The 14,598-nt window shown below is 39.3% G+C and overlaps 1 protein-coding gene and 1 non-coding gene across 4 annotated transcripts in view; both read right to left on the reverse strand.

The window, feature by feature from the left end:
* Positions 1-14,598, reverse strand: part of ACADM (acyl-CoA dehydrogenase medium chain) — a 42,921-nt gene that overhangs the window by 11,344 nt on the left and 16,979 nt on the right. For all 3 annotated transcript variants that reach the window (XM_074961513.1, XM_074961511.1, XM_074961512.1), the window contains 6 exons: positions 14,505-14,585; positions 8,035-8,165; positions 6,672-6,780; positions 4,740-4,880; positions 4,540-4,635; positions 2,957-3,205 (listed from right to left, as the gene is read on the reverse strand). In XM_074961513.1, the coding sequence (XP_074817614.1) occupies positions 2,957-3,205; positions 4,540-4,635; positions 4,740-4,880; positions 6,672-6,780; positions 8,035-8,165; positions 14,505-14,585 (807 nt within the window). The remainder of the gene's footprint in view (positions 1-2,956; positions 3,206-4,539; positions 4,636-4,739; positions 4,881-6,671; positions 6,781-8,034; positions 8,166-14,504; positions 14,586-14,598) is intronic.
* On the reverse strand, positions 2,375-2,467 carry LOC141993085 (small nucleolar RNA SNORD45). Its single transcript, XR_012640780.1, has one exon. It is a non-coding gene; the product is annotated as a small nucleolar RNA SNORD45 (small nucleolar RNA).

Consider the following 14,598-nt stretch of genomic DNA (forward strand, 5'->3'; position numbering starts at 1 on the left):
AGTGAGAGCTTGTGAAGTTAAGACCACACAGAGCTCCAACTCCAGTCATAGGTGGTAAAAAGGAACTTAGGGGGCCAGGGCAATGCTGCCTCAAATTAGCCAGAGGAGGGGCTATGACCACAAGGTGCAAGCGCTGCCCCTCTATCCACTAACGCTAGGCAAAATGCTCTGGCTCCGATGCATTGGGCACACACGCACACCTAAGTGAAATACACAGTTGCATCTACTTGAAGAAGAACAGCACCTTAATTCCCTCTGAACCTTTCTATGAAATGAGCGTCTAGAATCTGATCCCTTTAGGAAGCATCGACTCAAACATCTGGATAGATTTCTCACATAAATATTATGATTGATATAAAAAGATATTACTCTGAAACGTAATAGGCCATTCATAAAGATGACAACCTAAAACAGTTTTACAAACCCAAGGCATCCTAGTTACATAGTAAAAATATTTGAAGAGCTTGCGATGGACATGGATCTACTCTATTAATACTGTATGTTGCCCTAGTTATTGGCAATGTTTACTGTATTAATATGTTGGGTAGGAAGGAAAACAATGACTCAAAATAAGTCACTGTTTGGTAGGCACTTTGTGGTTGTTGAGAGACAATGCTAGACAGAAAAAGACTTGGGAACACAAGAAGATCAAAAGGTCAATATCAGTTTATAAAGGGACTGGGGAGCTGTTTGAGAAAACCACAACGACATAGGCACCTGCTGGGGTGCTGTTGGCCTGCTTAGGTTATAAACAGAGGATGGTAAGATGTTCTCTCAGGTAAGACAGATACATGGATAGATTATAATTTGTTTTAAAATCCTTCTTCTTTTATGCTTTGTTCCTACTGTGAGAAATAAACAATACTTGGTTTTTAACAAACTGTCTGGTCACAATATTCACCACTGGTCACAGACTACCAAAGGGAAGAACTGTTAAACCCAGTCAGACCTGCAGGGTAAGCATAGCTTATACACAGGGCATCACAAGGTACAGTAGCCCACGGCCCAGTCTAAGAGTGGGAAAACTGTGGGATTACACCCCAGGACAGGTAAAAGCATGAGGTCTGAACCTGAAGGGGTACACTCAGAGACCAGAGAAGGTACTGGACAGAGCTTGAGTGGACTGAGCTTTTCTGTAGAGAAGGTAAAGAACTGGAAGGAAGGATGTTTTGTCTGAGACTTGTGTAATTGGGCTGGGGTTTCAGAATTCTTTCCTGTTTCCCTCCAGTAAATGGTCCCATAACACTATTTATAGATTCACTGACAAAGGACACACACACACACACACACACACACACACACATATGGAACTGGAACAAGATCTGGGCCCCAATCCTTGGCTGCCTGTATGTGCCACAGCTAAACTTGGGGAATGCAAAGCCATAGTTGTGCTTATCTTGAGCTGGTTCCCTGGTGTGCAGTACTCTGAGTACTTGAAGTGGCTTTTTGTTTAAGTAATCATAAAATGCTGCTATTATGGGTCCCTCCTTTCTGTCTATGTGATTTATTAAATGGGTGAGGATTACCACCAGTATTGCACCAGGCAAGTGTTGTGGATCATCGTGTAAGGAAGAAGAAAATTCAATCCCCACTTCAGAAAGACTTTTAAAATAGTCTGTAGATTTGATTATTTATACTAACTGTTTTGTATAATTTCAGGTTTCAGAGTAGCAGCCGTGTTAGTCTGTATTCGCAAAAGAAAAGGCCACTGAATGCATCCGATGAAGTGAGCTGTAGCTCACGAAAGCTTATGCTCAAATAAATTTGTTAGTCTCTAAAGTGCCACAAGTACTCCTTTTCTTTTGTGTAATTTCAGTTTCCTTAAAAACTGTTTAAGAACAAACAGACTGAAGTGGGGGATTAAAGTCTATATTCTTCTCTACATTTTGGTTTCTTTCCTTTCAGTCTCAGCTTCCTCTTACCGTGCCTAAGCAGGTGCTCCCTGCTGTGAACTTGAGCCTCACTGAACTTCCACAGTAGCATTGCAGAGGAGCTTACTAAGATAACATTGGACACCTGCTATACCAACAAAGTGCTAACAGGGGCAGCCTTCCTTTTACTACACAGCCCTTTATGTTGTGGCTTAGTTTAAGAGTTATCTGAATTGGGCTCAGAATGTTTGCTTAAAACTAATTCAGGCTACTTAAGTACTGGCCATGTAGTGTGGGGTCAGGACAAAGCATGTTTAAGCCAGTTTAAGAATGGTGTTTTAGCCTACATGCAGGCTTGCTATGCCAACATTTCTGTGCTCAGACTTAAGATAGCATTTAGAAAGATGGCTCTTACTTGGAAAGAGACACTCAAGTCCCAGAATAAAAATATCCACATAATATGAGAGTGCCCTAAAAACTGAAGGCACAAGTAGCACCTCTCTCAGGTCTCAAGAGTAATTCTAAGAGCTAAAAAGGAGTAGTGACAGTCATCAACTTTAGTTTCAGATAATACATGCCAAGGCTCATCATTGATTTAGGAAGCTACTTTGCCTCTCAAAGCCAAATATCCTCCCCTTCCTCACTCCTTGGGTAGCCCAGAACTGCTTTTTCCAATCCATCATCCCAGCTCCCTCCAAAATGGGGGCAACAGAGTGAATGAAGCGCTGCTACGACATGCTGCCTAACCTTGGCTAAAACAAGTTCAGTGATGGAGATAAGGGAGATTCTGTGCCTTTGGATGGTGTGGGAGGACAAAGCAGAAGGGTTCTTTGGCACTGCAAGTCCCAAGCTGCCTTCTAGGCCAGTCACAAAGCTATCCTCCTTCCCCAGTCTACCTAGAAGATGCATCCTACCTCCAGAGGTGCAAAGCAAAACCTGCACACACAAAAAAGTGAGGTGGGCAGGGAGAAGGCAGCTTTTCAAATTTTATTTAGTAGTCTATTTTAAAAGCAAGCAACCACTAGCTCATTTTGTAGACATAATACAATCCCTATAGTAATATTTTAGTTATTTGTTTTACTTACCTGATAGATTTTGGCATCTCTCATTAGTTTTTCTACAGGATATTCACTATTAAATCCATTTCCTCCAAAAATCTGGACTGCATCTGAAGCTAGTTGGTTTGCAATGTCACCAGCAAATGCCTTTGCAATGGACGCGAAGTAAGTATTTCTGCGACCAGCATCAACCTCCCAAGCAGCCCTTTGGTAAGCCAGTCTAGCTAGTTCCACTTTCATTGCCATTTCAGCCAGCATGAAGGACACTGCTTGGTGCTAGGATTGTTAAAATAAAAGCAGGTTAATATTGCCTAGTTGTGATTCTACAGTGAATACAAAAGAAACAATGTAGCTTCTTTAATATTGTGGGCAAAGCAGCATATGGAATTAATTCTGTTCAGAGATATGCTATGGGATGGGGAATGGCAGAATCTCACACCTATAGCTCGGGGCATAGTTCCAAGTACGATATATACTCTTCCAAAAGCTGAATTTTTTGTAGTAAAAAAGGGAAGCATCAGAGAAGGGGGTCGGCTTATGAACGGGTATAGAGAGAGGGGAGAGGTGGGACACAGCCCCTCCCCCCAACAGAGGAAGCAAGGAGAGGCAGTACAGCCAGCAGAGCCAGAAGGGAAGAGGTGGGGCCAGAGTCTCTCCGCCACGCTGCTCTCCCTGCAGCCTCTGAAGCAGGCAGGCTGCAGCCGCGCTGCCCGGCCCAGCCCGCTGGAACAGGCTGCGGCCACACCGCCCGGCCTGCCAGAGCAGCTCCAGCCAGGCCAGAGACATCCTCCCTGGCTCTCCCCAGATAAGGTGGGAAGGGATGGGATGGGGAGAGTGTGGGGGTCCCGGGCTAGGGGTGGGTCATGTGGGCGGTGGTCACAGGAGTTACTCTCCTGACCCCCAGCTTCTCCCCCCCCCAAAAAAAATTTCCCCACCAGTTGCTGTCCCAGCCCATCAGGGTAAGCAGCTGGAGCGCCGGGATACTTTGTTTACTTAGGTTTACCTCCGTGCCTGCGGACGCTCAAGGTAAATAAAGTATCTCGGCCTGCCAGCGGCTTATCCTGATGGCCTGGGAGCCAAAGTTTTCCAACCCCTGAATTATAGGGTCAGCTTATGAATGGGTCATAAACATTTTCCATTTTTACTTATCCATCTTGGGGGGGGGGGAAGGGGTCAGCTTATATATACGGTAATTAAAAATTAAAACCTATTTAATTACAAAATTTAGCTTTGAACTGCACCGTTTAGCTATATTATTAATGCAGTCTGTATCCTGCTTTACATCAAAAAGAAAAGTTGGTATCACGTCTTCTCTCCCCTGCAGCTGCCTGCCCAATAAGTAAGGAAACTGAAGTAGCTGGCTGATGTAATTCAGCCCCAGCACATTGCTTTGAAATGACCTACCATTTACCAATTCATTCTTTAAAAGTTTCTGGAGTTAGTACCTGGTTAGCTTTATTTATGGTTTTATATGGAGTGCTGAACTCTACCTTCCCATTTGAAAAAGCAGAGTGAGAGCAGACAGATACTATAAAGTAGTCCCATGAAAATAGAGTACCTTAACAGCACATGCTACAAAACTGTGGCTTGTAACTTTTTGCTTAACTTACCTCTATAATTGGTTTTCCAAAGGTTTTTCTTTCCAAAGCATACCTAGTAGCTTCATCCAATGCTCTCTGTGCTAGCCCAACAGCACCTGCTGCTACCTGTATAGTTCAAATACAGTACATAGTAAAATCTGAATTCTCCACTTTTACCTTAAGTTTTTTTGTTTGCTTTATTAAAAATGCACCTTATTGCTGCTACTTACTGGAGGTCTGGTTTTATCAAAAGCTCCCATAGCAATTTTAAAACCAACTCCCTCAGCACTTAGAACATTTTCTTTGGGCACTCTCACATCCTCAAAGACAATACCTCTTGTATCTGAGCAGCGCTGACCCATATTCATCTCCTGAAAAAGAAGTTTACAAAAGGTATAACTGGAACTGAATACTTCCATGGCATGACATGTTTTCTAAATTTTGATTTACTTGAAAAGAAATTGAAACAGATTTTTTCAACCAAGTTTTCAAAGTTAAACACACCAGATGCACCCACAGAGCACTCAGACATGCATATTGAGTAACTCCACATGCAAATACCTATTTGCATCGCAATTAACCACTGTGTGCATTCCTGCCCTTTGTTTTATAAGCCATATTTTTAAACAAAAGACAGATTAGCTCTCTTGAGAGCAAAAATTTAAACAACTGCCCTGACATAACTGCATTTGGTGGTTTTAACCTTGAAGAGTTAATTCTGGTTGATAAACAAGCAACCAAAAACAATTTCTTTACTTATGCTAAAAACACTCAAGGAGTTCATTAAAACAATGATTTTTTTTTTTTAAAAATCAATAATTTTTTTCCTTATGCTTTTTATTCCCTTTATTTTTCTTAGTACAATGAAAAATCGCTAGTTTCACCTTTTGCTTACAGCCATTTTCTAAAGCAGTTTCATGGACTAGCAATAAAACATTTTAGTGACAAGCTCTTTGAGAGAAACTGTTCTTTCAGAAATAGATTCTACTGAAATGTTATAAAGTCAAAAATGTTTCTATTGAAGTTTGTTTTGTACAAGGTTGTTTTAATTTTGGATTTATTTGAGAAAATACAAATATATAAATTTCAGGTTTAAGTTGATATGATAGAGTCCCTTTGATCACCCCCAAGAAATAGACCAATCAGTAAACAGAATTTATGATACCGCTCCACAATGTAAAACAACAAATTTGATCTGCAGCATGGCTCCACCTGCTGCATATACTGGTGCTGTTCAAGTGGCAGAACAGCCATGGCTGGGAGTCAGGAAAAGAAAGGAGAGACATATGTTCCTCTTCTAAATAAATGAACATTTCAAGTTACCCATCAAGTTGGCAAAATGGTTTCAGGTACCACACTGGCCCATGAGTCATTCCCCTTCCCCTTCACAATTTTTGTGGGTGTGCAATCACATTTTTCCCTTTCCATGCTACTTTTAAACACCCACACAAACAGGAAAAAGAGACTGGCTCTCTATGCAGAGGATCCAATGAAATTGACTATACATGTAGTTATGTCAAATACACAACAGTAAAATATAGAGGATAAGTAATTTTTCATTTTCAATAGTTAGGTGTTACTTGAAACAATAGGTAAAATCTTTTCAGACAGAATTCAAGGTGTGGGGTTTTGCAGATAAGCTGCTCCTTCCTTACTCCCATCAGTCATGCTTCCTTGCGTGCATGCGCACGCACACACACACACACACACACACACAGATCAGCAGTTAAAACAAAGAAAGTCCTCTGATTACAAGAAAAGTTGGTCTTAGGTGCAATTCTGATTTCACATATTTCTTATGTGCAGTGGTGTAACTCCATGGTTATAGAGTTACACCAGTGTAAACAAGATCAAAGCAGGCTTTTTTTTTTTTTAAAACCATCCAGGTGACCAAGCCTCATGTTGACTTGAAATAAACCCATAATACTAATATGATAGACCTAGTAAGTCACCACTAATTTATTTCAAACATCTTTAAAAATGAGTCATAATATAGAAATAGCAATGAGTACAAAAATGTTTTCTTGTGCTAGGAACAATTATGTTGTATACCTAATATGTTAAAAAGCATTCATATTAATAGTATCATTACTGTTTTTGAGAAGTGCAATTCCTAGTACCTAACTAGCACTCTTATAAATATCTATGCATATACACCCCACCTTTCTTCCAATTTGGATTCCAGGGCTGTCTGCTTCCACAATAAATCCAGTAAAGGCTTTGCTGGCAGGGGCCTTCAGATCAGGACTGGAACGAGCTAACAAAAAATACCTAGTGCAAACACACAGTAACTTGAGTGACTCAAACCTGTCTTCATGATTAAGAGATAAACAGATACAAGTTTTTTTTTTAGATAGATACTAACTACCATATTACATTAACCCTATCAAGAGATTCTTAAAAGGAGGCATTAAGTTCTTTTCTTCTGGCAGATGACATGAACAACAGACAGCCTGCTTTAAATTGGAAATATTTCTACTGAGGCACTTACATACCACAGTGGTGGGTGTACTGGAAGTGCCAACAAAATTACACAAAACAAATAACTGATACAAAGAACCGTTTCCTCATATTGCAATGTGATTTTTTATTATATTAGTTACTATCTTTAGGAAGGTTATGAAAAAGCTATTGCAGAGATGGGTCATTTCACAGCAGATCAAGGATTAGGGGAGGAGGTGATTGTGTGAAAACCTTTAGTCTCATGGAAGGGATTAATTTTATTCTTCTAGGTCTAAGTTGCAGCTCATTTCTAAAAGAAAAATGAAACAAATTTTATAAGTCACCTCCTGTAGTATTCATTGATGACATAAGATATATGCTAGGTGGTATTAAATGGTTCCTCCTTAAAGATCTTGAACCATTAAGCCAATTTCTTTGAAGCAGGTTGTACAAGATATTAACTAGGTCAGGATGAGAGAACTGTACTTCTAAAAAAAAATAAAAATGCTCTTTTCAGACTTCAAGGCAACAACATCTAGATTTGGGGATAGCTCGGAAAGTATTCTCTTTAAGACACCACACAAATGTAACTTTTTTTATAACCATCTGTGTGTGAAGTGACACGTGTCGTATAGCTGTATATGTGGCTAGAAGAAAACTATGCTCAATGACCATGTATACAATCAAGGCAGAGTAATGAATAATAAGACAAGTTCTTTTGAGTACTGTGCAAGTAAGTCATTCTCTGTACTTTTCCTCCCTTTAAAAATAGATAGAATTAATTGGCTTTTAAATCATGCTGCTATCAAACAAATTTTGAGTAGTTTTGTTATCTGGTGGTTTCCTTAGTAGATCTTGTGGGGCACTAAAGTGTGCATTGTTAGCTGCAAAATTCTGTAGTGATATATTGATCACAGCTCAAAATAGAATGTAATGAACATGAAGATTTAGAAGAGGGATCATAAAAGAGAGCCTAATACTTATCTTAGTCAGAGGAAATTTTCTGTTACATATAAAACATGGTGAAGGGCTGAACACAAAGTAATTGAAACCGTAAAGCCAATTAATAAGCAGTTAATGTACCAGTTAGCTTTGCCACCATTGGTGATCCACATCTTTTGACCATTAATGACATATTCATCTCCTTTCCTCTCAGCTCTCGTTTTTATACCAGCCACATCAGAGCCTGCTCCAGGTTCTGTTACACAGTAGGCCTAAAAGGGGGAAAAAAAAAAAAAAAAAAAAGCAAAGCAAGGCACAGAATAACAAAAGTCACTTCATTTTATGACGAGGACTGAATAGACTATCACACTGTGTAGGTACCAAACTATTACTTATAATGGTCTTGATTTTTTCATCTCACTCAATGTGTTTCCACAAATGAATTAAAAGAAGCCTTACCAAAAAGAATAGATAAAATGCAAAAATATGTTTAATAGGTTTAAACTTCCAAAGTGAATTACTAGACATTGTGGAAAATTTTGACAAGCTATACTGTGCAGTTTACTTTTTGAAATAATAGGTAAGTAGTAAGTAATGTGGGTAACAACTCAATTTTATTTTATTTTTTAAGACTCCCCTGTTATCTTTATATCCCTGATGCACCATAATGTAAAAATTGTTAATAATTCAGTCTGTGTATAGTAACAGTGCTTTACTGGGGGACTGACTGGCTCTTAAAATTATCATCAGAATACAAACCACCTCACTTTTAAGCTGCTAATTTGAATCCAGCCCAGGCTGATAGTGACTGAAAGTTTGTATTCGATATTCAGAAGCCTATATTAAAAAAAAGGTGGTCTCAATCCAGTGATGTAAGCGACTGTGCACTACTAAAAATGGCACCTTGTTGGCAGAAAACACATGGATTAAAAAGGAATGCACTTTCCTCTCACCTCTAGGATATGGTCCCTAAAGGATATGCTTAAGTCACACTACTGATGGAACACAGGGAAGCTTGTAATGCAGTCTGTGCTACACTTTTACAGCAGAAAAAAATTTAGACTCAGATACCAGTATAATTTTGAATAGCGAAAGTTCCTTATTTGATACAGAAGAGTATACCAGTGTGTCAGAGTGTAGAACTTAGTCCAGTGTTTGTATTTCTTCTATTGAGTACAAAAAACCCAATTGTATGAGCGTCACAGGGTTCAGGATGCAATCCGGAATAGCGAGGGGTTGAGTAACCACCTGCCCTGTAACCCTGGGTGCCTCAAATGCTTTGCTACTGTAACTCCAAGCCATGACATTCACGGTCAGCAACAACATGCAGGTCATGCCCTGAGTGCCTATGTATATCTGCAGCTCTGGTCCTGCAACTCTGACCCCAGCAGCCTGCCTGCAACACGCCGGTCACCCCTATGTGGCTTTCTGCAGCCTCGGTTAATACTTGCAGGGTGATCCCAATACACTCCCAATCCTAATTGTTCCCCAAACTGTGCTCTCTAATGTCCAGCCCTCTCTTGGACAGTTCAGAAAAATATAAGGTTTGTTTGTTCCTCTAACGACACAAAAGCACATGACAGCTTATTAACTTAACTGGAGTAAATACACCTTTCCCTTTAAACACAGCACTGAATTGGCTTATAGTAAAAATAAAACAAATTTATTTACAATAGGACATAGGCTAACTGGTACCAAGAAAAAGGAACAATGTTATAAAGTGTTACAAACGAATCGAAAAGTCTCAAACTTAAGCTAGCAAAGTACAGGATTTGTTCAAGATGGTTTCTCTCACCAGTCTTCCTTTTTCCCCAGCCATGGCTGACTTCCTCTCAGTCAGGACCTTCCATAGAAGCACAAGGGGCTAGCTTCCCCTTGTCTTCCTGGGTGAAAGATCTTTGCCTAATGAGGTTTCTCACCTATATTCAATTCCCAGGGACTTCAAATCTATCTCCCTCCTTCACTGAAGGACCCACCTTTCTTAGCTTACAAGAGCTCTGTTCCCTTGTGTCTGTCTAGTGATGGATGCCAAAGATGGCTTCTTTCTTTGCTTATATCTTTCAAAGTTCAATTACTTTGTTTCAAGAGGCAGGATGACCTCATGCTGTTTTTCCTTTCCTCTGGTCTTCCCATCCCCCTGTACGTAAATAGGGCTTCCGCTGTTTTGATTGCGCCATGCTTAATTTACACAGGAGACAAATAGAGGCCTTTTCTCCTATCTGGAAGGAAGCTTGTTTCTCCCTATTTGGCTACAGACTTTAAGCATAATATCATTATGTATCCCTATCTCCTCAGATAGTATTAATACATACATTTCACAATGAGATTAATCACTAGTGTGTCATTAGTTTTCAGAGAAGACCTCCACTCTATACCATCTTGTAATACAGTAGTATTGTATATTACCATTTGATTCAATTGCTTATCATTTGAGGTTCAGCCCCCATCTTTATATACAAGTAAATACATCTGCAATGTATTTTTCGAAAAGTAAAACCAGACCAAACTTCTCTCCTGTTGGGCATAGACGCCATGCTATCTCCTCCTGCACTTGACTTGATAGTTTTATTTACCGAACATGTACCTTCATTGTCTGCCTGAAGACCAGGCTTTGTCTAAGGCAGTCTGTGCTTATGCATTACATGCCAAACACAGTTTAAGAATATAATTCTGGTGCATATTTAGAATTTTGTATATACATCCACTACATACATCATGCAAAAATGTTAATCATCAGTGAGTTATTAGTTTTCTAATGATAACTTACATGCCAACTTTTAAATACAGATATGACATATTAGGTACAGTGTTTATGTCAGGCCTGTGTCAGGATTATGACAAGGGCTGCTGACACAGTGAAGCACAAATGAGCCCCTGTGTCACAATGAGGCATGTCTTAGTTTAGCTATTAAAGAAATGCTGTCTTTCCACCCTCCATGCATCATAGTATCAGAAATAACACTGAGTGAGATGGCATTCATACTTCTTGCCAAAAAAATTACTGTTATGCTCAGTTCTGAAAGGCAATTAGCCTTTCATTACAAATACACACAAACAGCGGGCTGTCAAGTATGTAATACATACACACACATACACACGTACATACAGTATAAACACGTGCAAACATATTCATCTAACGTTCTACTCTCTACATGCAAACTTGAACTGTTTTTCCTAATAGATCCCATCAAGGACCTGGTGAAGCCCTTTACTAAGACACTATTGATAAAGATCATCAGGAAAGTGGGGCTCACATATAAACTTTAGTTTTATCTTTCGGATACAGTACAAAGCAAATCTTAAGACTAAAGATACCACAACACTAGTGGTGCTCTATTCTGTATAGGCTCCGATAGGGTGGAAGCTCACAATAAGCCACTGTGACGAATAAGAATACTAAACACATGTATTGCGAATTTGTGATAAATGAGACACCATTGATAAAGCTAAGTTTCTTGGACTACCAAAACTAAAATTTACACATTTGGGATTAGGGTATTGAAAAGCTACTTACTGATGCCGTCCTCTAAGTATTTAAACAAAAAAAACCACACAGGGTCAAATGAGTCCAAGCAACTGAGTGATTAATTGGTTTACTATGCTGATAAAACTTCAATAATAGATAAGAACATAAGAATGGCCATACTGGGTCAGACCAAAGGTCCATCTAGTCCAGTATCCTGTCTTCCGACAGTGGCCAATGCCAGGTGCCCCAGAAGTAATGAACAGAACAGGTAATCATCAAGTGATCCATTTCCAGCTTCTGGCAAACAGAGGCTAGGGACACCATCCCTGCCCATCCTGGCTAATAGCCATTGATGGACCTAGCCTCCAATTTATCTAGTTCTTTTTTGACCCATTATAGTCTTATCTGTCACAACAGCCTCTGGCAAAGAATTCCACAGGTTGGCTGTGTGTTATGTGAAGAAATACTTCCTTTTGTTTGTTTTTAAACCTGCCGCCTATTCATTTCATTTGGGGACCCTGGTTCTTGTGTTAAGAGAAGGAGTAAATGACACTTCCTTATTTACTTTCTCCACACCAGTCATGATTTTATAGACTATCATACGCCTCCTTAGTTCTCTTTTTTCCCCCAAGCTGAAACGTCCCAATCTTATTAATCTTTCCTCATATCGCAGCCGTTCCAGACCCCTAATCATTTTTGTTGCCCTTTTCTGAACCTTTTCCAAAGTCCAATGATATCTTTTTTGAGATGGGGTGACCACATCTGCACGCAATATTTAAGATGTGGACATACCATGGATTTACAGAGGCAATACGATATTTTCTGTCTTATTATCTATCCCTTTCTTAATGATGCCCAACATTCTGTTTGCTTTTTTGACTGCTGCTGCACATTGAGTGGATTTTTTTCAGAGAACTATCCACAGTGACTCCAAGATCTCTTTCTTGAGTGGTAACAGATAATTTAGACCCCATCATTTTATATGTATAGTTAGGATTATGTTTTCCAATGTGCATTACTTTGCATTTATCAACATCTGCCATTTTGTTGCCCAGTCACCCAGTTTTGACAGATCCTTTTGTAGCTCTTTGCAGTCTGCGTGGGACTGAACTATCTTGAGTAGTTTTGTATCATCTGCAAATTTTACCACCTCACTGTTTACCCCTTTTGCCAGAGCATTTATGAATATGAATATGAATAGGACTGAGACCAGTACAGACCCCTGGGGGACACCCCTATTTACCTCTCTCCATTCTGAAAACTGACCATTTATTCCAACCCTTTGTCTCTTATCTTTTAACCAGTTAGCAATCCATGAGAGAACCTTCCCTCTTATCTCATGACTGCTTACAAGCCTTTGGTGAGGGACCTTGCCAAAGGCTTTCTGAAAATCTAAATACACTATATCAACTGGATCCCCCTTGTCCACATGCTTGTTGACCCCCTCAAAGAATTCTAGTAGATTGGTGAGGCATGATTTCCCTTTACAAAAACTATGTTGATTCTTCCCCAACAAATTATGTTCATCTATGTGTCTGACAATTTTGTTCTTTACTATAGTTTCAACCATTTTGCCCAGTACTGAAGTCAGGTTTACTGGCCTGTAATTGCCGGGTTCACCTCTGGAGCCCTTTTTAAAAACTGGCGTCACATTAGCGGTTCTCCAGTCATTTGGTACAGAAGCTGGTTTAAATGATAGGTTACAGACAACAGTTAGTCGGCCTACAATTTCACATTTGAGTTCCTTCAGAACTCTTGGGTGAATACCATCTGGTCCTGGTGACTTATTACTGTTTAGTTTAGCAATTTATTCCAAAACCACCTCCTCAATATGGGACAGTTCCTCAGATCTGTCACCTAAAAAGAATGGCTCATGGGGATGGCAATCTCCCTAACATCCTCAGCTGTGAAGACCGATGCAAAGAATTCATTTAGTTTCCCCGCAATGGCCTTATTGTGCTTGAGTGCTCCTTTAGCATCTTGATTGTCCAGTAGCCTCACTGGCTATTTAAGCAGGCTTCCTGCTTCTGATGTACTTAAAACATTGCTATAATTTTTTTGAGTCTTTGACTAGCTGTTCTTCAAATTTTTTTTGGCCTTCCTAATTATATTTTTACACTTCATTTGCCAGAGTTTCTGCTCCTTTCTATTTTCCTCACTAAGATTTAACTTCCACTTTTTAAAGGATATCTTTTTTGCCTCTCACTGCTTCTTTTACTTTGTTGTTTAGCCACGGTGGCTCTTTTTTGGTTGGGGTATTCATTTAAGTTGAGCCTCTATTATGGTGTCCTTAAAAAGTTTCCATACAGCTTGCAAGGGTTTCATTTTTGGCGCTGTATCTTTTAATTTCTGTTTAGCTAACCTCCTCATTTTTGTGTAGTTCCCCTTTCTGAAATGAAGTGCTACAGTGTTGGGCCACTGTGGTGTTTTCCTTGCCACAAGGATATTAAATTTAATTATATTATGGTCACTATTACCAAGCGGTCCAGATATATTTATCAATCTGGTTCTATATGATAATATGATACATTAATATATATACACTAATATGATACATGTTGAAACTTGTTCAGGGTCACGCATACTTGGTGCCTTAATTTCCATATTTGAGAGTGTAAAGTGCTTTGAAATCTGGAGCTAAAAGTGCAAAGAAATATTTTATGTTTATCCTGTTCTTTTGTAATGCTCTATTTTTGGCTGCTTATTTATGCAGCCTTTATTGAAGTAGACATCTGAATCCTCACTATCTTCTAGATACAGCAGCTACTGAGAGTTTATAGTACTTCAGCTTGTTTTTATGCCTTTAGGTGTTGGGCCATATTTTTAATTATTTTCTGAAATCTGCCTGTGATTACATAAATGTGATTTTTTTCCACCTCCCACCCCGAACTCCTCTTCTTGAAATAGAAGTTAGATTTTGAAACAACTACTTTAGGATTTCTAGTTGACTGTACTCCAGATAACTTCTATTTGCTAACTGAATGTGTTCTACTTACTATCCCGGACCTTACAGTAAATTGTGATGTCTAGTTATATTTAAATACCTATTTGAATTAAGTACATATCCCTTTACATTTTCTTCAAAAGAAAGCAAAATAAGATATCATGGACCATAAGCATTCGACAAAGTAGCAGCTACACTTACACACATCAATGGCTCCTCAGTCATTCTCCCCAAATATTTCTTCTGCTGTTGCTCATTTCCTGCAATGACGACTGGCATTTGCTACAAGAGAAGA

This window comes from Natator depressus, chromosome 8 (genome assembly GCF_965152275.1).
Source record: "Natator depressus isolate rNatDep1 chromosome 8, rNatDep2.hap1, whole genome shotgun sequence".
Taxonomy (NCBI): Eukaryota; Metazoa; Chordata; order Testudines; family Cheloniidae; genus Natator; species Natator depressus.